Genomic DNA, 23,090 nt, shown 5'->3' on the forward strand with positions numbered 1-23,090 from the left:
AGGACAAGGGGTGATAGTACAGAGAAAAACTGGTCTAATATTCCATTTTCTTTGAAGCAAAGCAAATCTGAGACATGTTACTACTAATAAGGCATTATAGGAATTCCCTAATATGCTTCTACTTTGTTTTCTCTTTGGGCTGAAGGTATATGTGTGGCTGATACTCTCAAGGCACAAGTGTTCAAAGACGTTTTCCTGGAAATGAATATACCATATTCTGTTGTACGAGGGGAACAGATTCAGTTAAAAGGAACTGTTTACAACTACAGAACATCTGGAATGCAGGTAAGTATGTGTTTATGATATGTTCAAATAAGTGGAAAAAAAAGAATTCTCTGATTTTCTGATAATTCTCTTAACTGAATTATTACATACACACACACACACACACACACATACAAATTCAACTCAGTGGAGGGATGAAGAAAAGAGTAAGAGTTAAGACAATATTCATGCAACTCCAATTTAAAGAATACAAGTCTATAAGATAATCACTGTGCTGTGGTGGTCCAGAGAAAGATGAGTTCACATTTAGTTCACTTTCACCATGGACTTTAAGGTCCATGATCTCCTTGCCACTAAAACCCTTTCCTCCACTTTAGTCATTCATATTCATCTTCACTTTGTAGATTTTTGTCAGCCCCTGTAAAATTTCTATTTCAAACATCTTACCACCTGGGTTTGGGCAAAGTTTATGAAGTGTACTTGGAGCCCCTTCACTTTTCTGCTGTTGTGGCTGCCCCATACTCTGTCCCCCAGTACTTCAGTCCCAGACTGTAGGACGGCAGTTTCTATGAGGGATTTAGCCACCACTCAAGGTATTAATGGGGCCTGTCCTCAGGTCAGAACTATAAAAATAGGACTTTCACCATCATCAGTCATTTCTTGTGACTGTCATCTTCTCTTCCACTCTCTAGTGACTTCAGGTAGTTTTTTTAAATGTATGTTTTGTTCAGAAATTATAGTTACTATTTGCAGAATGGTTATCCAATAAGATCTACTTAGCTATTACTGAAAGTAGGACCAATGTCATAGATTTTTAAAATTGATTTTAATTTAATTCTGTAGCTGAAAACTAAATATATTCAGCTTCAAAAGTTCCTTTCTATTCCCAATTTACTAAGAATTTTTAGAATGAATTTATGTTGAATTTTATCAACTGATTCTTCTGTATCTATCCTTCCATACCCTACCCCTGCTGTCCTGGGAGAATGGTTGGCTTTGGGTGACCCAATAGGCTTCTTTAGCTCCTGCCCCAACCACCCAGGTTGTTGTGTTTCTCAAGAAGATAGTTAAGAAGAAGAAGGACCTTTCCATTTTTGAGAAATTCCTCAAATTAGTTGTTGAATGTTGGCACTCTTTCTTGTGTACCTGCTTGATTTATTCTGGATCTTAAGTGTTTATCCTTTGGGGTATAGTTCTCAATTCTGTTAGTTCACTAGATTTTGGAGGGAAAATGGAAAACATTCAATTTTTTTCACTTGAGCCAGAACTCAGTGAGGAAATGGAGGGTTACAAAGGTGAGGAAATGGAGGGTTAAAGAGATAACGCAACCTGCTCTTGACACACAGTAAGAGGCAGAGTCAAGATTTGGACTTAGGTCTTTCTGGAGCCAGAGTTTGGCTGTAACATGGTGTATAAATGGGAAGTTAATATGAGATGAGATTGGAAAAGTAAGTTGGGGACAAATTGGTCAGGGCCTTGAGTGCCAAGAGATGGAGTTTTTAACTTTTCATAAAACCATCATTTGTTAAATGCTAAAAGATATCAAGATGAATAAGACACAGAGTACCTGAGCCTGGGACTCCCGCTGTCTAAAATGCAAACATGTAAGGAGGTGGTGCAACAAATAATATCATGAGAACACGAACAAAGATCTTCAGTAGCTTCATAGGTAATAGTTAGGTAACAGTCTAAGGAAAGTAAGACATTTCACGCTAGGCTCTACAGCAACCTGTGTGTGTTTTAGATGAACTGAAATGAGCTTTCTACTTTGCCTTAGAATTAAGGGATTATTTAACACTGTAAAAGTACCAGGGGAGAGTTTGTATCCAATTAAACACAGTCAGGACATGGTTTCCTTTTCACAAAGTGTTTTGATATATTGTTTACTGGTGATATTTCAGTTCTGTGTTAAAATGTCTCCTGTGGAGGGGATCTGTACCGGAAGCTCAACCACTGAACATCGGGGGAGAAAGTCCTCCAAATGTCTGCCCCAGAAAATAGAGGGTTCCTCCAGTCACTGGGTGACCTTCACTGTGCTCCCTCTGGAAATTGGCCTCCACAACATCAATTTTTCACTGGAGACTTCAGTTGGAAAAGAAATTTTAGTAAAAACATTACGAGTGGTGGTAAGAAAAACATGCTTTTTCTGATTCTCTTTAACAATTTTTTTGTTCTGAAAAAAAGTTGTCAATAATTTACGCTCAAGTGATTCAGAAAGAGAGGCAGAAAAAATGAAAACATAAATGTAATAAAGTGTTCACGTTTGGGGGAATCTGGGTGAAAGTTATCAGATTTTTTTGTAACTTTCCTTAAGTCTGAAATTATGTTTTAAATTTTTAAATAAAATGATGATAGTAGTTTACTGTAGAAAATACGGAATACTGAAGAGCCACAGAGAAGAAAGAAAAAAATCACCAATAACTCCCATGCCCAGAAATATCCAATTTTAACAATTTGGCATATAGCCTTCAAGGTATTTTCCCCTCAACACACTCACAAAGTGTGCCTTGAAATCTACATGCCAGACATGGTGCTGTGAAGGTACTGGAAATAAAGTAATTAATAAGACATAGCTCATGCATTTATAGTTTAGAATTAACAGTCTAGAAAAATTTTCCATTTTATAAATGAGTAAACAGGCTAAAGAAGGAAGAAAACTATAATTTATTAAGTACTGTTTACCCATATAGTCTGTTGAGTGTTTTCAGGCTATCTTATTAAGAAGATAAGAGTCTTGCTAGTGAATGGCAGAACAGGGGTCGTTCTACATCTTCAACTCTCTTAGTTCTGTTTTCAGCCACAAAATTCACTTCAGTAAACATGTACTGACTTATTTTGTGCAAAGCATGCTCTATGCATCTTTGCATGGTGGTTCCATGCAGACTCTAGAGCCAGGTTGCCTGGGTTTGAATCTGGGTTCCACCACTTCTAGTAGTGTGACAAAGGTTAATTTTCTTGATCTCTCTCATCTGGCAACTGGGAGTAATAAGAGCACCTTTTTCATAGAGTGTTACATGAGGTTATATGAGCTGATACATACTTAAATCAATTACCTCATTTATGTAATAATTTAAATTAGATTGTTTGCTCTAATTATCATGCAAATAACCAGAAAATCTTATTCTTACATGTATATATAAATAAACATATTTCACCTTCTCAAAAAAAAGGGGGATTTCTTAAAAATTGGAAAATGGGCAAATTAATCCAAGAATTCAGGTCACATAGATTTGATTATGTTCTAACCTGAATGTTTTCTGTCTTTATTTTAGCCAGAAGGTATCAGAAAGGAAAGTTATGCTGGTATTACTCTGGACCCAAAGGGTATTTATGGTAGGCAAAACAATTTTGTTTTTTATGTTGGCTTTTGCTTTAGAAATCAGATTGTATATGTGACCTGAAACACTATTTTTTAAAATATTAGTTGTCTATTATCAGAAATACCCACTTCTTAGTTCATTACAATCCTTGATAGCATGTGTTGTACTATACTATAATCTGGGTGAATTTGGAACAAAGAAAAATAATTCCATTAGTTTTAAATGCAAAGCATTGAAATAGTAATAACCACATGACTTCCCTTCTATTTTCTATGCAGTCATTTTCTTTTTTTTCTTTTTTTCTTTTTTCAGTATCATTAATATACAATTACATTAGCAACATTGTGGTTACTAGATTCCCCCCATTATCAAGTCCCCATCACATACCCCATTATAGTCACTGTCCTTCAGTGTAGTAAGATGCTATAGAATCACTACTTGTCTTCTCTGTGTTATACTGCCTTCCCCGTGCTGCCCTCCCTACATTCTGTGTACTAATCGTAATGCCCCTTTTTCCTCTTATCCCTCCCTTCCCACCCATTCACCCCAGTCCCTTTCCCTTTGGCAACTGTTAGTCCATTGTAAAGTTCTGTGAGTCTGCTGCTGTTTTGTTCCTTCAGTTTTTGCTTTGTTCTTATGCTCCACAGATGAGTGAAGTCATTTGGTACTTGTCTTTCTCCGTCTGGCTTATTTCACTGAGCATAATACCCTCTAGCTCCATCCATGTTGTTGCAAATGGTAGGATTTGTTTTCTTCTTGTGGCTGAATAATATCCTATTGTGTATATGTACCACATCTTCTTTATCCATTCATCTACTGGTGGACACTTGGGTTGCTTCCATTTCTTGGCTATTGTAAATAGTGCTGCGATAAACATAGAAGTGCGTATGTCTTTTTCAAACTGGGCTCCTGCATTCTTAGGGTAAATTCCTAGGAGTGGAATTCCTGGGTCAAATGGTATTTCTATATTTAGTTTTTTGAGGAACCTCCATACTGCTTTCCACAATGGTTGAACTAATTTACATTCCTACCAGCAGTGTAGGAGGGTCCCAATTTCTCCACAGCCTCCTCAACATTTGTTGTTGTTTGTCTTTTGGATGATGGCCACCCTAACTAGTGTGAGGTGAAATCTCATTGTGGTTTTAATTTGCATTTCTCTGATGACTAGCGATGTGGAGCATCTTTTCATGTATCTGTTGGCCATCTGAATTTCTTCTTTGGAGAAGTGTCTGTTCAGCTCCTCTGCCCATTTTTTAATTGGATTATTTGCTTTTTGTTTGTTGAGGTGCGTGGGCTTTTGTATATTTTGGATGTCAACCCCTCATCAGATACATCATTTTTGAGTATATTTTGTTCTATTGATGGTGTCCTTTACTGTCCAGAAGCTTTTTAGTTTGATATAGTCCCACTTGTTCATTTTTGCTTTTGTTTCCCTTGCCCGGGGAGATACATTCATGAAGAAGTTGTCATGTTTATATTCAAGAGAGTTCGCCTATGTTTTTGTCTAAGAGTTTTATGGTTTCATGACCTACATTCAGGTCTTTGATCCATTTTGAATATACTTTTGTATATGGAGTTAGACAGTAATCCAGTTTCATTCTCTTACATGTAGCTGTCCAGTTTACCCAACACCAACTGTTGAAGAGGCTGTCATTTTCCCTTTGTATATCCATGGCTCCTTTATTGTATATTAATTGACTGTATATGCTTGGGTTCATATCTGGGCTCTCTATTGTGTTCCACTGGTCTATGGGTCTGTTCTTGTGCCAGTACCAAATTGTCTTGATTACTGTGGCTTTGTAGTAGAGCTTGAAGTTGGGAAGCGAGATGCCCCCTGCTTTATTCTTCCTTCTCAGGATTGCTTTGGCTATTCAGCGTCTTTTGTGGTTCCCTATGAATTTTAGAACTATTTCTTCCAGTTCATTGAAGAATTCTGTTGGTATTTTGATAGGGATTGCATTGAATCTATAGATTACTTTAGGCAGGATGGCCGTTTTGACAATATTAATTCTTCCTACTCAAGAGCATGGGATGAATTTCCATCTACTAGTGTCCTCTTTAATTTCTCTTAAGAGTGTCCTGTAGTTTTCAGCATATAGGTCTTTCACTTCCTTGGCTAGGTTTATACCTAGGTATTTTATTCTTTCTGATGCAATTGTGAATGGAATTGTTTTCCTGATTTCTCTTTCTGTTAGCTCATCATTAGTGTATAGGAATGCAACAGATTTCTGTGTATTAATTTTGTATCCCGCAACTTTGCTGAATTCAGATATTAGTTCTAGTAGTTTTGGAGTGGATTCTTTAGGGTTTTTTATGTACAGTATCATGTCATCTGCAAACAGTGACAATTTGACTTCTTCCTTGCCAATCTGGATGATTTTTATTTCTTTGTGTTGTCTGATTGCCATGGCTAGGACCTCCAGTACTATGTTGATAAAAGCAGGGAGAGTGGGCATCCTTGTCTTGTTCCCAATCTTAGGGGAAAAGCTTTCAACCTCTCGCTGTTAAGTATAATGTTGGCTGTAGGTTTGTCATATATGGCCTTTATTATGTTGAGCTACTTGCCCTCTATCCCCATGTTGTTGAGAGTTTTTATCATGAATGTATGTTGAATTTTGTCAAATGCTTTTTCAGCATCTATGGAAATGATCATGTGGTTTTTGTTCTTCTTTTTGTTTTTGTGGTGGATGATGTTGATGGATTTTTGAATGTTGTACCATTCTTGCATCCCTGTGAGAATCCCACTTGATCATGGTGTGTGATCCTCTTGATGTATTTTTAAATTTGGTTTGCTAATATTTTGTTGAGTATTTTTGCATCTATGTTCATCAGGGATATTGGTCTGTAATTTTCTTTTTTTGTGGTGTCTTTGCTTGGTTTTGATATTAGGGTGCTGCTGGCTTCATAGAATGAGTTTGGAAGTATTTTCTCCTCTTCTACTTTTTGGAAAACTTTAAGGGGACTGGGTATTATGTCTTCTCTATATATCTGATAAAATTCAGCAGTGAATCCATCTGGTCCGGGGGTTTTGTTCTTGGGTAGTTTTTTGATTACCAGTTCAATTTCATTGCTGATTATTGGTCTGTTTAGATTTTCTGTTTCTTCCTGGGTCAGTCTTAGAAGGTTGTATTTGTCTGGAAAGCTGTCCATTTCTTCTAGTTTATCCGGTTTGTTAGCATATATATTTTCATAGTATTCTCCAATAATTCTTTGTGTTTCTGTGGTGTCTGTCTTGATTTTTCCTTTCTCATTTCTAATAAGGTTTATGTGTGTAGATTCTCTTTTTTTCTTAGTAAGTCTTGTTAGGAGTTTATCTATTTTGTTTATTTTCTCAAAGAACCAGCTCTTGGTTTCATTGATTTTTTTCTATTGTTTTATTCTTCTCAATTTTATTTATTTCTTCTCTGATCTTTATTACGTTCCTCCTTCTGCTGACTTTGGGCCTCATTTGTTCTCCAGTTTCCATAATTGTGACTTTAGACTATTGATTTATGATTGTTCTTCCTTCTTTAAATAGGCCTGGATTGCTATATATTTTCCTCTTAAAACTGTCTTCACTGAGTCCCACAGAAGTTAGGGCTTTGTGCTGTTGTTGTCATTTGTCTCCATGTATTGATTGATCTCTGTTTTAATTTGGTCACTGATCCATTGATTATTTAGGAGCATGTTGTTAAGCCTCCAAAACAAAAGTCTTTTTGTTTTCTTTGTACAATTTATTTCTAGTTTTATACCTTTGTGATCTGAGAAGTTGGTTGGTAGAATTTCAATCTTTTTAAATTTACTGAGGCTCTATTTGTGGCCTAGTATGTGATCTATTCTGGAAAATGTTCCATGTGCACTTGAGAAGAATGTGTATCCTGCTGCTTTTGGGTGTAGAGTTCTGTAGATGTCTGTTAAGTCCATCTGTTCTAATGTGTTGTTCAGTACCTCTGTGTCCTTACTTATTTTCTGTCTGGTGGATCTGTCCTTTGCAGTGAGTGGTGTGTTGAAGTCTCCTAAAATGAATGCATTGCATTCTATTTCCTCCTCTAATTTTGTTAGTGTTTGTTTTACATATGTAGGTGCTCCTGTGTAGGGTGCATAGATATTTATAACGGTTATATCCTCTTCTTAGACTGACGCCTTTATCATTACATAATGTCCTTCTTTGTCTCTTGTTACTTTCTTTGTTTTGAAGTCTATTTTGTCTGATACAAGTACTGCAACACCTGCCTTTTTCTTCCTATTGTTTGCATGAAATATCTTTTTCCATCCCTTCACTTTTAGTCTGTGTATGTCTTTGGGTTTGAGGTGAGTCTCTTGTAAGTAGCATATAGATGGGTCTTGCTTTTTTATCCTTTGTATTACTCTGTGTCTTTTGATTGGTGCATTCAGTCCATTTACATTTAGGGTGATTATCGATAAATATGTACTTATTGCCATTGCAGGCTTTGGATTCATGGTTACCAAAGGTTCAAGGGCAGCTTCTTTACTATCTAACCATCTAACTTAACTCACTTATTACACTATTATAAACACAGTCTGATGATTCTTTATTTCTCTCCCTTCTTTTTCTTCCTCCTCCACTCTTTATATGTTAGGTGTTTTATTCTGTACTCTTTGTGTTTCCCTTGACTGATTTTGTGGATAGCTGATTTTATTTTGCATTTAGTTAGTATTTGGTTGGTATACTTTTTTTTCTGTGGTTTTATTTTCTCTGGTGACATCTGTTTAGCCTTAGGCATACTTCCATCTAGAGCAGTCCCTCCAAAAATACACTGTAGAGATGGTTTGTGGGAGGTAAATTCCCTCAACTTTTGCTTATCCTGGAATTGTTTAAACCCTCCTTCAAATTTAAATGATAATCTTGCTGGATACAGCATTCTTAGTTCAAGGCCCTTCTGTTTCATTGCCTTGAATATATCATGCCATATTCCCTTCTGGCCTGTAAGGTTTCTGCTGAGACATCTGATGATAGCCTGATGGGTTTTCCTTCGTAGGTGATCTTTTTTCTCTCTCTTGCTGCTTTTAATGTTCTGTCCTTGTTTTTGATCTTTGTTATTTTAATTATTATATGTCTTGGTGTTGTCCTCCTTGGGTTCCTTGTGTTGGGAGATCTGTGGACTTCCATGTTCTGAGAGACTATATCCTTCCCCAGATAGGGGAAGTTTTCAGCAATTATTTTTTCCAAGACACTTTCTATTCCTTTTTTCTCTTTCTTCTTCTTCTGGTACCCCTATAATGTGGATATTGTTCCTTTTGGATTGGTCACACAGTTCTCTTAATATTCTTTCATCTCTAGAAATTCTTTTATCTCTCTCTGCCTCAACTTCTCTGTATTCCTGTTCTCTAATTTCTATTCCAGTAACAGTCTCTTCTACCTCATCCAGTCTGCTCTTAATCCTTCTATTGTTTGTTTCATTTCTGTTATCTCCCTCCTGAATTCATCCCTTAGCTCTTGAATATTTCTCTGTAGCTCCATAAGCATACTTATGACTTTTATTTTGAGTTCTTTTTCAGGAAGATTGGTGATTTCAGTCTAACCAAGTCCTCTCTCTGGTGTTTGAGGGATTTTGGACTGAACAGGGTTCTTCTGCCTTTTCATGGCGATGGGAGTGGTCGCCGGCAGGTGGCCCGTGTGTTAGCTGGGAGAACAAAATTCCTTCCTGTTTGCTGGTCGCCTTGCCTTGTCTCTGCTGTCTGTGCTGGTTAATCGCACACAGGGAGCAGCCTCTGGGTTCATCCCCTAAGGTGCTGTGGGCATGGTGGCCTTCAAGATGGCCTAGGGCAATCGTGGTGGTCACAGGCCAGCTGCGCATGTTCTGCTGCAAGAGCAAAGCCCTTCGTGCTTCTGGACTCTGCTCCTGTCTCTGTTGTCTGTGCCAGTCAACCACACACAGGGAGCAGCCTTTGGATTAATCCCCTGAGCTGCTGTGGGTGGGGCGGTCCTCAGGATGGCCTAGGGCACTGGTAGGGGTCACAGGCAAGAGGCACATGTTCTATCACAAGAACAAAGCCCCTTTGTGTCTCCTGGACTCTGCAGCCAGCCCCCGGCTGTTCCGTAGCAATGGCGAGTCAGCCGGTTTGCTTGCAGTGCCAGCGGGGGGCAGGAATGGCAGGCTGCTTGTGCCATGAGGCAGTTTGGAGCTGCTCTGCCATCCAGGGAGGGGATTAGCGTGCCTGAAGTTCCTTAAAGTTCCCAGCCTGCTGGGCTGAGTGTGCCAGGAGTATTTTGTCCACCTATTAAACCCTTGTCCCTTTAAGACTTTTAAAGCACCTACTTTTTTTTTGTCCCAGGGCAGCCAGCTGTGAGAACCTGTTCGCAATCCTAATCTTGGATTTTGCTTTTCTGCTTCTCTAATATCCAGGTCACCATGTAATGTGTGTCTGTGCTCCCAGGGCAGATTACTAGGGCTGGTTATTTAGCAGTCCCGTGCTTCCACTCCCTCCCGACTCTTATTCTTTTCCTCCCACCAGTGAGCTGTGGTGCAGGGAGTGCTTGGGTCCCGCTGGGTCATGGCTTTGTATCTTACCCTTTTCTGTGAGATGTTGGGTTCTCGCAGATGTAGCCTGGCTCATATACTGTATCTGCTGGTCACTCTTTTAGGAATAGTTGTATTTGCTGTATTTTCAAAATATATGTGGTTTTGGGAAGAGATTTCCACCACCCTACTCCTGCCGCCATCTTGAGAATCCACCCATCCAGTCATTTTCTATCCATTGCAAATATAATTGATAAGATTCTTATAAATGCATCAGTCCAAAGAACACCTAAGAAGTCATTTATATACGTACTTAACATACATTATTTGAAAACACAATAATGCTGATTAATCACTTAACAAACCCTTTCTTCATTCCTGCTTCCCTGCTTTTCCTTAATTGAGATATTCTGAATCTTCTCAAAGTTAGAATTTTGCAGACATTTGAGCATTTAATCAAGGCCTAAATACATATGTATTTGTGAAATTTAGAACATACTCAGGTAACAATTCTTTTCAATACACACAAAAAAAGACCAATTGTCATAGTTCTCATTAAATGATTAAAATTTACCTTATTGTTGCCCTGAATTATCTTTCTTTTCTTTCAGTGATATAGCAATGGGAAAAAAAGTTTATTTACAAATCAAGACCGCTCTACTCAGAGTACCATTTCCTCTGGGAAAGCAAAGAATTAAGACCTTTACATTTTAAATCAGCTGAGTATCCTAAGCTGAATAATGTCTTCAATAAAGTAAAAAGAAAGATCCATCCTATGTACATATATCCAGATGCTAACTTTTTTCTTTAATTTTATCTTCACATAGCCCTCCTTGCAGCCTGCCCTTTGTGAAGGATCTATGGGTAGAGGTATTACAAGTTCTGAGGTTTTTGGCCTCATGCAGTTACATCAAGCCTCAGGGACACTGTGTCCTATGGCTTTCTTCCTTCTCGCCCTTATGCCTTCTATACTGAAATTATTGCAAACAGCTTTCCGAAATGGTCTGATACATCCTAGGTGTGAATATCAAGATCATAAGATAGGAATGATCTTTTATCTGGGAATAAATCTTCCATGAAAAAAAATCTATGCCTCTTTCCAATCTTATTATATGACTTTTTTCTCATCATTTTAGACCTTAGATTTAGGCAGTATTTTTACCTTTGAAAGAGCTAAATAGGGTGAAGATGACAATCAATTCTATCCAGTGTATTTCAGAGACTATACTAAATACATCTAATATTTATATATTGGAATTGATCTATCAGTATGATACTTTATAAAATTCCCCTTTTTTTAAGGCTAAGATGTATTTGGAAAAGTAAATGGACAGTAGTGTTATGGGAAATCTGAAAAAAAAGTCAGTAAGGGAGAATGAGGTATCAGAACAAATCGTGAGCAATAGTAATAAAAATTGTGTGACATCAGCTTAAAAAGAGACTAAACACAGTGACTCAATATGACTAGCCCTAGTTTTTAGTTTCTGCTTTCTTTCCCTGACAAGCCCTTTTCCCCAGCTCTTTTCATATCCCAGATGCAGGGAGTTCAGCTCCTTCCTCACTGCTGACACACTACACCTAGGTCTGGGCAGCTGCCTCTCAGGTTTTATTTTCTCCCTTCTTTCCTGACCCCCTCTCCCATTTCCTTTCCTCCAAATGTACTAACTCAAATGTGCTTGATTTGTGTCTTTGAATAGGAAGGTAAAGGTGTTTTTTGTGTGTGTGTCTTTTAACCTATAGAAAAGGTATTTTGCTATAGATCCTATTCTATTCCTTAAAATTTTAAACTCAACACTCTGTTTTAAAGAAATATCTCTGTTTGCACATCTATATGTACATTTAATTCACTGCTTCTTACATAATATTTCAGAGTCTCTTCCACCATAATTTTACTTATCCATCTCCTAGTGACAGATTCCCCACTTTCATAAACAATGCTGCAGTGAACATCCTTTTACATCTCCCCGTACAAATTTGTGTGAGCATTTATCTGGATGATATATCCGTGAGTGGGACTGCTGGGTCAAAGGGCATACATATACTGAATATCATTTACTTCTGACTTATTGCTCAGAATGACTGTACTATTTGCACTTCCACCAGCACTGCTTGAGGGTTCTTATCTCTTCACATCTTCACCAACACATGGTATTAGTTGCCTCTCTAAAATATGTCACCTTTGAAGAGTAAAAAATGATATCTCATTATTGTTTCAATTTGGGTTCTTCTGATTTCTAGTAATTTTTGAACATTTCTTCATATGCTTGTTGGCCATTTGGGCTTCCCATCTGTGAATTGCCTATTCCTATCTTTTGCACTTCTTCCTATTTTGCACTTGAGTTTTCTTTTCTATGTCTTTTTAATTTTGTCTCTGGTGTACTTGTTTGAGAATAACAAGCTCTAGTGGGTTTTGAACAGGAATCCTTTATTCTGATAGGGTCAAATTCATTATAATTTCATTTTATGGTTAGATATTCTGGAGGTAATCTTGAAGAAATCTTTCCCCACCCTTACTTCACAAAGATATTGCTGTATATATTTTATCGATTTAGCTTTAAAGAGTATTAATTTATTTGGCATCTATCTTTATATGTGAAATTTAGATGGGTTTTTATCATGATCCCTAACAAGGAGTAAATTGACTTCTCATAGTTTTAGCTTTCTCTTTTGTACCTTTTCCAGCTGGTAGCAGAGTTGCTAATAAGAATTGAAATAGTCAAGGGCAAGTATCAATGGGAAAAAAAAGTGGAGGATCAAACTTCGGTAATTTCGAACACCCTACTGTCATTACATTTCATATATCAAGCAGCAATGTTTGCCATGCTCTTCATCTGTATTATTTTTACCATCACAAAAAGCCTTTGGGGAAACTATTACCTCTATTGAAGAACCAATGAGCAAACCAAGGCATAGAAAGATGTCATGTCCAGAGTAAGCTCTTTCTAAACTCACTCTTTCAACCACAGAGCAAACCACTTAAATGTCTTCACTGAGTTTTATTTTATTATTATATCTTCAGAATTTATCAAAGGTTAATGAAGGAAGAAGGAGAAACATTCCTGTCTCTTCTGCAAAGCCATTAGATTGCAAAATGTCATTATTATTATTATTATTATTATTATTATTATTATTATTATTATTTTAACATCTGCCTTGTGTCAGGGACTGCTAAACGCTGGACTTAGAGCAATCAATAGGAAATGGTTCCTGCCCTCAAAGAGCTTTCTTAGCAGGACAATGGGAGGTGTAGTCTCTTTGTGGTGACTATGAGGGGCTCTGCAGAAAAACTTCTAGAGTTCAGATCAAAGCTCCATCTATAGTATCCCTGTGACCTTGAGCAATTTGCTTTCTAAGGTTCAGTTTCCTCATTTATAAAATAAAAATAATAGTAATAGATCTAGTAGAAGGTTGTTGTGAGGATCCAATCTAACAATGCATTTAAAGAGCTTAGCAGAGTGCGTGGTATTCTACCAGCAGAATAATAAATATTATCATTTATATGAAATAAACCAATGATTCAAATAGAAAAATGCTCTTGATACAAGAGCCTTAAAAAAAGCTCTGTTACTGTGCACAGAGAAAAGGTGTCTAAGTTAGACCAAAAGGAGAAGGTAGAAAGAATTTCAGGGCATGCTTCCCAGTGGAGGTAATCTTCACATATTCTTGACTAAGGAATTACATGTAAGTTATTTTTAGGTTTCAGTTCTGAGAACAATTTTCTCTATTTGAACAAAACAACATGCTCCCTTTTACTGGTGAACACGGTTTATATAACCTATTTATTTCCTATCTTATAATGACCAGAAAGCTTACAGTCAAATTAAGTGCTTTATTTAAACAGATTATATACACCTATGGTTTGATAAATATCCTTGATTATTTTTAACTTCCTTTTTACATTTTAATTTTGTTATTATAAAACAGTCTTTTAAAAAATTCTTTGCAAGCAGGTATATTATAAATAAACTATAAATAGTCTTCCCCCAAGAATTCTGTGTAAATTTAATAATTTTTATTTTTAATTTCAGGTATTGTTAGCAGACGCAAGGAGTTCCCATACAGGGTACCATTGGATTTGGTCCCCAAAACAAAAGTCAAAAGGATTGTGAGTGTAAAAGGTAAACTAATAAATGCCATTTTTATTTCTTTTTTCACTTTATGCTTCAGAGAAAAATCCAATACCTAGTGATTATTCTGTTTCTCCTCTACTCAGTAGCATATACGAATCTACCTCTGGGAGTAACTTTGTCCTATTCCCACCTTCAAATCCCACTACTTCTCCAACTATCTTCTCTCACTGGCTGGATTTAAATAAAGATTCATTCTCCCATGATGGAGGGTGGGGGCTGTCACTGGCCCAAAAACTTCTCTAAAGTGGGGGTGCAGTGCTTCTAGATTCAACTTTCCATGATCTTAGGGACCAGTCATATTCCAGAGAAGGCTTTAGGTCCTGCAGGTGGTCCCAGGAGCCACACTGCTCTGTTGAAAGACTAGTCTCAGAGGGGTGCTCTCCCTTCTAGTACATTTGCAGAAGTGGCATCTTTGGTAGGTTTCTCCTTGTTTTATAGGTCAATAACATCATTAAAATAACAGAATGTCCTGACTACATTTTATCTCAGATAAAACCTTGAAATCACAGAATGTTAGTACTAGAATCTTGTTAATCATGTGCAATCCTGTTGCTGGAAATATAAAAAAGTGGTTTGTTCAGGATCAAACAGGAACTTATGGGTGCTCCAGAGTATTCACAGTTCAGACTCTTTGCTTCGCTTGGTGGAAGCTATTGATTAGGGTTTACAATGTGTAAAGATGTCAGACTGAATGACAACTAATTTGCCATGTCCTCTATTCAGTGACCTGCCCACTATCATACCATCTTGCCATTATATACTAATGGTATTTCTTTTAAATGCATCTCTCACCAGATCTTTTTTTCCTTCCCAGTTGAGAAGTAATTCAACTGCCTAAATAAAAGGAAATAATAGGGATGATTGCTCTCTTATCTATTTAAAATATGCTATTACTTAGAAGTTGATAAAAATTGATTGTGTCTACTTTGATTGTTTGTTACAGGACTGCTTTTAGGTGAGGTCATGTCTGCAGTTCTGAGTCAGGAAGGCATCGATATCCTTACCCACCTCCCTAAGGGGAATGCAGAAGCGGAACTGATGAGCATTGTCCCAATATTCTATGTTTTTCACTACCTGGAAGCAGGAAATAATTGGAACATTTTTTCTCCAAACTCATTAACTAAACAACAGAACCTAAAGAAAAAATTGAAAGAAGGTAAAAAAAAAAATCTATTTCACATATTATACATAAAAATCTTGTTATGAATTATACAAAAGTTTAATGGCAAAAGCATTTCCACAGGAGAAAATCATGAGGTAGACTCTACTACATAAGGAATAAATAAATACTATTTGCTGTAATATTTTGGCTTAACTTACCAAAATGCCTGGATAAGAGACAAGACAGCTGCATTCCAAACTCTACAGACCACTTCCTTCCTTCTTCAAAGAGCTCAGAATTCCTATTTGGTAATTCCCAGTTCAAGCAATTCATATACTTCCCTTGAGAAGTCCAATGTTGGCCACAGAGCACATGCTTGCTGCCCAACACCAAAGAAATTTACCATTCCCAGGGGCTAATAGAGCACTCTGAGAAAAAATGGAAGTGAAGCACTGTGTTCTTTTTCTGGTGCCTCTTAGGGTTGGTGAGCATCATGTCCTACAGAAATACTGACTATTCATACAGCATGTGGAAGGGTGGAAGTGCTAGCACCTGGTAAGTAAAATAAATACCTTGTGTTTTCATATAGTAGTTGATTAATTAACTAAAGAATAACCTTAATGGAAATCATTTGTCCAGTTGCTCCAGCTAAAAGCCTAGTTAACCTTCACTGCCCTCTTTCACTTACAAGCCACATTTGACCCAGCAAATATTTTTGTCTGCACCTTCAAAATATATCTGGAACTTGACTACTTCTTACCAACCCTACCACACCATCCTGATCCAAGCCACTCTCATCTCTCACCTGGATTACTGCACTATCTTCCTCTGGCCTTTTGGCTTCAGCCCTGGCCCCTCTTCAGTCTATACTCAGCACAGAAACCAGAGTGACTCTGTTAAACATAAGTTAGGTCACACCATTCAAAACCATTCAGGAGCAACCCCCATCTTACCCAGGATAAAAACCAAACTTCTTACTGTGATCTATAAGCCCCACCTCACTTCTCCAACTGCATCACTTACCACTCTCTCTCATTCCACTGGGGCTCCACCGGCCTCCTTGCTGTTCCTTGAGCATGCTAGGCATGCTTCCACTTCAGGGCCTTTCTACTGACTGTTCCCCTTGTCTGGAATGTTTCTCGCCAGGTATCAGCATGGCTGACTATTTTACTTCCCTCAGGTCTTTACCAAAAGGCCTCTGCTAACCTTTCTATCTAAAATTGCATCCCATTCACATCCCAACACCTCATATCCTTCTCCCCAACTTTCCTTTCCTTCTTAGAATTTATCACTAACATGTTTTCTTATCTCACTTATTGTCTATCTTGCCCATGAAGTATAAGCTCCAGATGGGTGGTTCCAGGTATTCCTGGTACCTAGAACATACTTAAGTACTTTTCTAATGAAGTTTCCATAATTCATAATACTTCCATAATTCTAATGACAGTCTGATTTAATTAAAAGTCCATATGACAATCTATTTTCAAAAAAAACTATTATGCTTTGACAAAATAATTAATAAAAACATAGTGTGCCAGGTGCTCTTTTGGGGGGCTACTATATGAAATGTTTTTAAGGAGTTTTCAATCTATAATAATTGACTTTTAGAATATGCCACTTAACTGTTGAGAATCCACAGGAATTCATCCTTGACCCCCTTGTTTTCTGTCATTTCTCCCTGTGCAATGTCATCTTTGCCTATGACTACCATAACTTCTATGCAGATGATGCCCTAATTAATGTCTCAAGGCCTAAATTCTTTTCTAAGCTCCAGATCCACATTGCAGGGCCTGGGAGCCAAAGGCCCTTCAAACATAATCAATGCCAAATTCATTCTTGTTTCTCTTCTTCCTTAATCAGTGCACAGTAATACTCTATACTTGGTCTTCAGTGACCAAATTTGACTCTTCCCTTTCCTTTTGGCTCTGTCAGTCACCAAGCCCTACAGATTATACCTCAGGAATGGGTCTAACCATGAGTGAGTGGCACATTTTAAAAGACACACAGGCCCCTGGATTATACCAATCAGAGTAGAGGATACCATCAGGATCCAGGGGGTGGGGGATGATGCAGACTGGAAACCACCACAACAGGAGCTAGGCTCTAAATACCTGGGGCACAGAAATCTCCCCAAGAAGATGCAATAGCCTCTCATAAACCCCCAGGGCTTCTCAAGAGTTCTGGGCAACACTGAGTGGAGAGTGTTCAGCCAGAAACAGAAATTCTTAGGTACTGTCCTAAACCCAACTCCAGAAGTTCCTTGAGAGAAGCATATTCATCGAAGAAAATAGTTGGTACCCAGGTACTTTCTTTAAAGTTTTTTTGAGAAATACAGGGAAGATACAAAAAAGCTCAAAGAATAATATAACATTCATTTTGAAAAGGAAAATGAAAACAAATTTTTAAGTGAGAAGGAAAGTCAAGTGCTGTGAGTCTCAGAAGCAAGCACCTGAGGTGCTGGCTAGTAGGTGACTCTCGGGCAAATGACTAAGGACAGGAAAGGGGAGCAGGGGGTGGAGGTGTAAGGCCTGATGGGGGTTTTGGAGTAGACCCTCTCCGATATTCCTTGGGAGATAGGAGTAAAGACTGAAATTGCTTTTTGACTCAATAATTATGAAAAACTGCCTCATGAGGTGGTGAATTCTGCATCAGTGGTATGGCTCATCGAGGGAGGACAAGCACTCCGGTAGATGATAGGGGAGGAAATTCAGGCCCCAGACAGGGATGTAGGTTAGAACGCATGTACACATTTTACAGTCTAGAATTTTATGATTTTAGTCTTCCATGTCTCATGTTCATGGGTCAGCACCTTGACTTGAAAGTGTTTGTTTCACTGCTATTGTCTTTCAGTTTGGACAGTAATTTTTTTTCCAGGTCTCAGACATCAACTTTTAGTTTGTGTGCTGGCTAACAATGTTGCAATCACAAAAGATGTGTCGTTCACATTTGTGAACTGAATGTTTTAGGGGATCTTCCTAAAATCCTCTCTTCCATTATAAAATCGTGATGACTTACTTTAGATTGTATCATTTAAAATGTTATTTTCTCTTTAAGAATAAAGGTACTGTGAATTAAAACACACTGTAAATTGAGAGCCAAAGGAGATTCAACATCTAAATGTTTATTTATTTGATTTTGTCTTAAAGGTTAACAGCGTTTGCTTTAAGAGTACTTGGACAAGTAAATAAATACATAAATCAGGACCAAAATTCAATTTGTAATTCTTTATTGTGGCTGGTTGAGAACTGTCAACTAGAAAATGGATCTTTTAAGGAAAATTCCCAGTACAAACCGGTAAAATTACAGGTAAGGAAAACAAATATACAGGTTAGCAATAATTTTATTTGTAAGTTTGAGTTTTGTTCTCATCCTATTTTAAGAGGATGAAGAGGAGAGGGGAAAAAAAAAAGACATGTGCAATCCTTTGAGAAACTCCCCTTGTGTGCAGGTAAAGCATATGCAAGGTCTCCTACTGCTCTTTGGATAATTCACAAGAGGTCAGATAAGTGATATCCTTGATATATCATATAACAGGCATTACTGGTTCGCAGGCTGTAAGGGCTAGAGATCTCAGAATGGGTGAAATGTACTAATTTGTCCATGTACAGAATCTGTACATAAAGTTGAGAGCCTCCTTACAAGTCAAGGCTTCAACGTTGTCATGAAAGATAGAACCCGATTATACCCTGTTAGTAAGAGAGATTGGGGTCAGTTTATCAAACTGCAGCAAAGTGTTGAGATTAGAATCCACTTATAAACTTGAATTACAGAGTAATTACAATCTCTCTACAAGATACCACTACACTATCTTCTACTTCTTAGAATGTTACTTTAAGATTCAAGAAGTTTTCTCTGAGTTTTTTTGTTTTTGTTTTTGCTTGTCCCAATCCAGTCCCTTTCTTATCAGGCTTGAGTGGCTCCATTGCATCGATAGCAGATTAGGACTCCCACAATAAATCAGGGCAATTGACTTCATCTAGATGCTATTTGAAGAGTAAAATACTACAACAGTTTTTTTCTTAAGATACCAACCTATCCATCCATCCATCCACATTCATTCAACAACCATTCTCTGAGCACCTAATGCATGTAAGAACCTATTTTGGGCAAAATGGGGGAGGAAGTGTGGGAAGGAGGAACCAGAGAGTGTCCCTGCCACAAAAGAGCTCACATGCTGGTAGGTAAAGTGGGGTATACATACTAGCCACTCTAACCCAGATATAACTCTGTGTGTGCAGTTATTTACTCAATAAAAATTTGTTGAATGTGTACTAAATGCTACATGGTAGGGACACAGCAGTGAACAAAACAAGTGTGGTCTCTGAGGCCATAGAGCTTATGACCTGGCAGAGAAGTCAGACATTTGAGTAAGTAATTCCAAGTATATGATACATGTTTAAAAAGGGAGATAAAGTTTCATTGAAATCAGGAGATCTAACCTGGGTTGGGGGAGTTGAAAAAATGAGTTGATCAGGCTCCTGGGAGTTAGGAGGGAATCAGGAAGAGTGTTTCAAGTGGAGCAAACAGTACGCCTGGCATTTTGAAGTGAAGAGATAAGGTTGTTCATTAAAAAAACTAGAATCAAGAGAACTAGGGGGTGAGTGGTATGAAGCTGGAGAGGTAAGTAGAGGGCACTTCATGGAAGATCTTACAAAAGCATTGCATTGGAATGTCACTGCCTTAAGAGGAAAAATATGGGAGAACAGAAGCTGTAAAATACTTCATAGAGGAGGTGGCATTTCAACAGGGTCTTGAAAGAGGGAAAGAATTTGAATGTGGTGAAGATGTATAAAGTAGAACTCCAGGGTGGGAGGTGAGGGGAAGAAGGACTCATGAAGGCACAAAAGTAAGATCCAGAGCTTATTGAGAAATGGCAAGCAGTCCAACTGGAATGCATGAGGGGAAGAGGGAGAAGGGGCTCAAAACAGAGATTAGAACCAGGTCATTTCACTTTAAAGATAGCATTTCACTCTCCTTTTTAACATTGCTTATTTTAGGGTACCTTGCCTTCTGAAGCCCAAGAGAACACCTTATATCTTACAGCTTTTTCTGTGATTGGAATTAGAAAGGCTTTTGATATATGCCCCATCATGGTAAGTAAGAATTTCCTTTTTCCAACCCCCATCACCTGTTTCTGTACCATACACTGGAAGGGGCCACCTTGAATATAACTTTAACTCCAGAATCAAAGGATTTCAGAATTATGGCAAATATTAAACACCAGCTAGTCCAACCTACTTGTTGACAGTTGAGAAAACTGAGGCCTTTAAGTCATGTGAATTTGTCACGGTCTAATAAGTTGTAGAACTGGGACTAGAACTGATAACTTCTGTCGATGATGAGAGAATGACCCCATGTCCCCTGTCTTTTTCTCTTGTCTCTGTTAAATCTTATGATACACACTGAGGCACTTTATACCATGGATACATGATGGCATTTTTGCTTTTTTGGGTTGTGCTGTTTCATTTACTTGAAAGCTGAGGGGGGAGAAAGAAGAGGATTTACCTAAGTGAATCAATGTGGAAGATGCCATAGGGTAATAGAGATGATACCCTGATCTGGGAAGAGACAGATCATTGTGCTGAGGTTAAATACTCCTGCCTACAAACCAGAAGTAAATTAGACATGTCCTTCAAACCAGCACACAGAACAGAGATGCAAAAACTCAGGGGTACTTGAACCACAAAATGAAATAATGGTTTTCATTTCTTTCAAGAGAATTGTTATTTACACTTAAGAGGACAAAATAATCAACAAGGACCCATTCCCAAGGGTCTAGAGGACCATTTGGTACCTAGTAGTACGTGAGTGAAACACGGACAGAGCTGGGAGAGGAGACAGGCAAGATATTTGTAGCATTGCACCAGGCTTTCTCCTAATCCATTTACCCAAAGTAACAGATTTAGTTGTCTCAGTACAAAGTAACAGACCATTTTCCCAGGAATTCTTAGAAGCAAAAAACATTTTGACAACTTGTCTGTTTTTCTCCTATTTATGATTTTATTTAGTTAAACTCCTTTTGAAAATGTGAAAAATATGAATCTATCCCAGCAATGCTGAGGGGCAATGAGGAAAGCTGTGTCTATGCTGGATGTTTGTTCTCAGAGGCCAGGTCCTACATGGGAAACGGAAACAAAGGGAAACACCTGTACGGGAGATGTAAGCATTCAGAGGCACAGAGCTCAACCCAATTTAGACAACCACATTTTTACTTCTGAAATTACGTTCTGTTCCTTCTCCAGGAAGGATTAGGTCATTTCTTTTTCCACCTTTCATCTTGCCTGCCCCAGGATGGTGCCACCTGGGGGTAGTTCACATCAGTTGATGGGTTGATGCTTGGCAAACTTAGGTATCTCTGCTCTTGTTTCCAGAAAATCAACACAGCTCTAACTAAAGCTGACACTTTTCTGCTTGAAAATACCCACTTGGACCAGAGCACCTTCACACTGGCCATTGCTGCTTATGCTCTTTCCCTGGGAGATAACACTCACCCACAGTTTCGTTCATTTGTCTCAGCCCTGAAGAAGAAAGCTTCGGTTAAAGGTATGACTTGTTCCATACATTTATGTGGCAAGTGCTTACTGAGCATATAGTCTGCTAATTCTGGGAAGGGACTGGTGGCAACAAAATTGAGTAGACACGACCCTGTCTCAAAAAACAAGCTGTCACAATACAATGTAGTAAGTAAAAAACCATCATGAATGCAATGTATTAAGTGCTGTTATTCAATTACTTTCTTATTTCAACAAATATATATTGAGTACCTGCTATATGGTAGACACTGTTTTGACCTCTGGGGATAAAGCAACAGACTAAAAGAAAAAAATCCAGACCCTCATAAAATTTACATTCTAGTTAGGGAGAAAGACACACATGATAAATAAGTATAGTATTGCATCTAGTGAATAGATTGGTGATGACCAATGTGTAGAAAAATAAGGCAGGGAAGGAAGACAGGAAGGGTGGTAGACTGTAATTTTAGATTGGTGGTCAGGCTTCCTCACTGAGAGGAAAGTATTTGCATCAAGACTTGAAAGGCGATGAGGAAGCAAGCTGGTGGCCATCTGGAAGAGTATTCCTGGTGGAGAAACAGGCATGTGCAAATGCCTGATGCAGGAGCATGCCTGGTGCTCTGAGAATGGTAAGGAGACCAGGGTGGCTGAAGAGGAGTGAGATGATGGGTAGGAGCTGAGGGCAGGGAAAGAAAGAGTGAAGGATGAAGGAGGCCACGTAGGGCCTGGAGGTCATGACAGGAATGTGACAGGACTCCTGCACGCAGTTGTGCCATGTACAAGACTCCCAGGTAAGCCAGTGAATTGAACCTGAAATCCAGCCTGTGCTCCCCTTGCCCAGCCATGCACCCTAGTTTGGGTGTGCCTCCACCAGAGCAAGGGGTACCTGTGTCTTACTCCCATCAAGATGCCATGGGAGCCAGTGGAAACCCTAGACCTTTAACTTCCACTTCAAGTGGGAAGGGAAGGCATTTGAGGATTTTGAGCAGAGGTGTACTAATTACCAGTTTATTGCTCTTTCCACTCTCTTTATGCTGTACCAGGCTGGCTATGGATGTATTTCATTTTGAAGAATAAAGATACTGCTTCCTTTAGGTCAAGAAGAAAGAAAAGAGAAAAAGAGTAGCAGGGGTTACAGGCCAGTGTGCCTATACCAGCACAGGCACGGTCAGGCACTCAGAGCCCTCTCTACGCTGAGGTTCTAAAGGTTTAATAAATCTTACATGAGTTTTATCACTGTCTACAAAATTTGACATCTGTCATCATTTAAAATGACTGAATCTTAACATACTTGTATGAATCAAAACTACTTGTATAATACTTTTAAAATAACACAAAAA

General features: G+C 38.3%; 1 protein-coding gene across 1 annotated transcript in view; it reads left to right on the top strand.

The window, feature by feature from the left end:
* Positions 1-23,090, top strand: part of LOC108391144 (complement C5-like) — an 84,258-nt gene that overhangs the window by 35,262 nt on the left and 25,906 nt on the right. Inside the window, exons 20-28 of the mRNA XM_073225454.1 lie at positions 146-285; positions 2,127-2,351; positions 3,498-3,558; positions 14,035-14,124; positions 15,080-15,292; positions 15,718-15,793; positions 18,385-18,544; positions 20,236-20,331; positions 21,610-21,781. Coding sequence (XP_073081555.1) covers positions 146-285; positions 2,127-2,351; positions 3,498-3,558; positions 14,035-14,124; positions 15,080-15,292; positions 15,718-15,793; positions 18,385-18,544; positions 20,236-20,331; positions 21,610-21,781 — 1,233 coding nt within the window. The remainder of the gene's footprint in view (positions 1-145; positions 286-2,126; positions 2,352-3,497; positions 3,559-14,034; positions 14,125-15,079; positions 15,293-15,717; positions 15,794-18,384; positions 18,545-20,235; positions 20,332-21,609; positions 21,782-23,090) is intronic.

Source organism: Manis javanica, chromosome 2, assembly GCF_040802235.1.
Source record: "Manis javanica isolate MJ-LG chromosome 2, MJ_LKY, whole genome shotgun sequence".
NCBI classification, from domain to species: domain Eukaryota; kingdom Metazoa; phylum Chordata; class Mammalia; order Pholidota; family Manidae; genus Manis; species Manis javanica.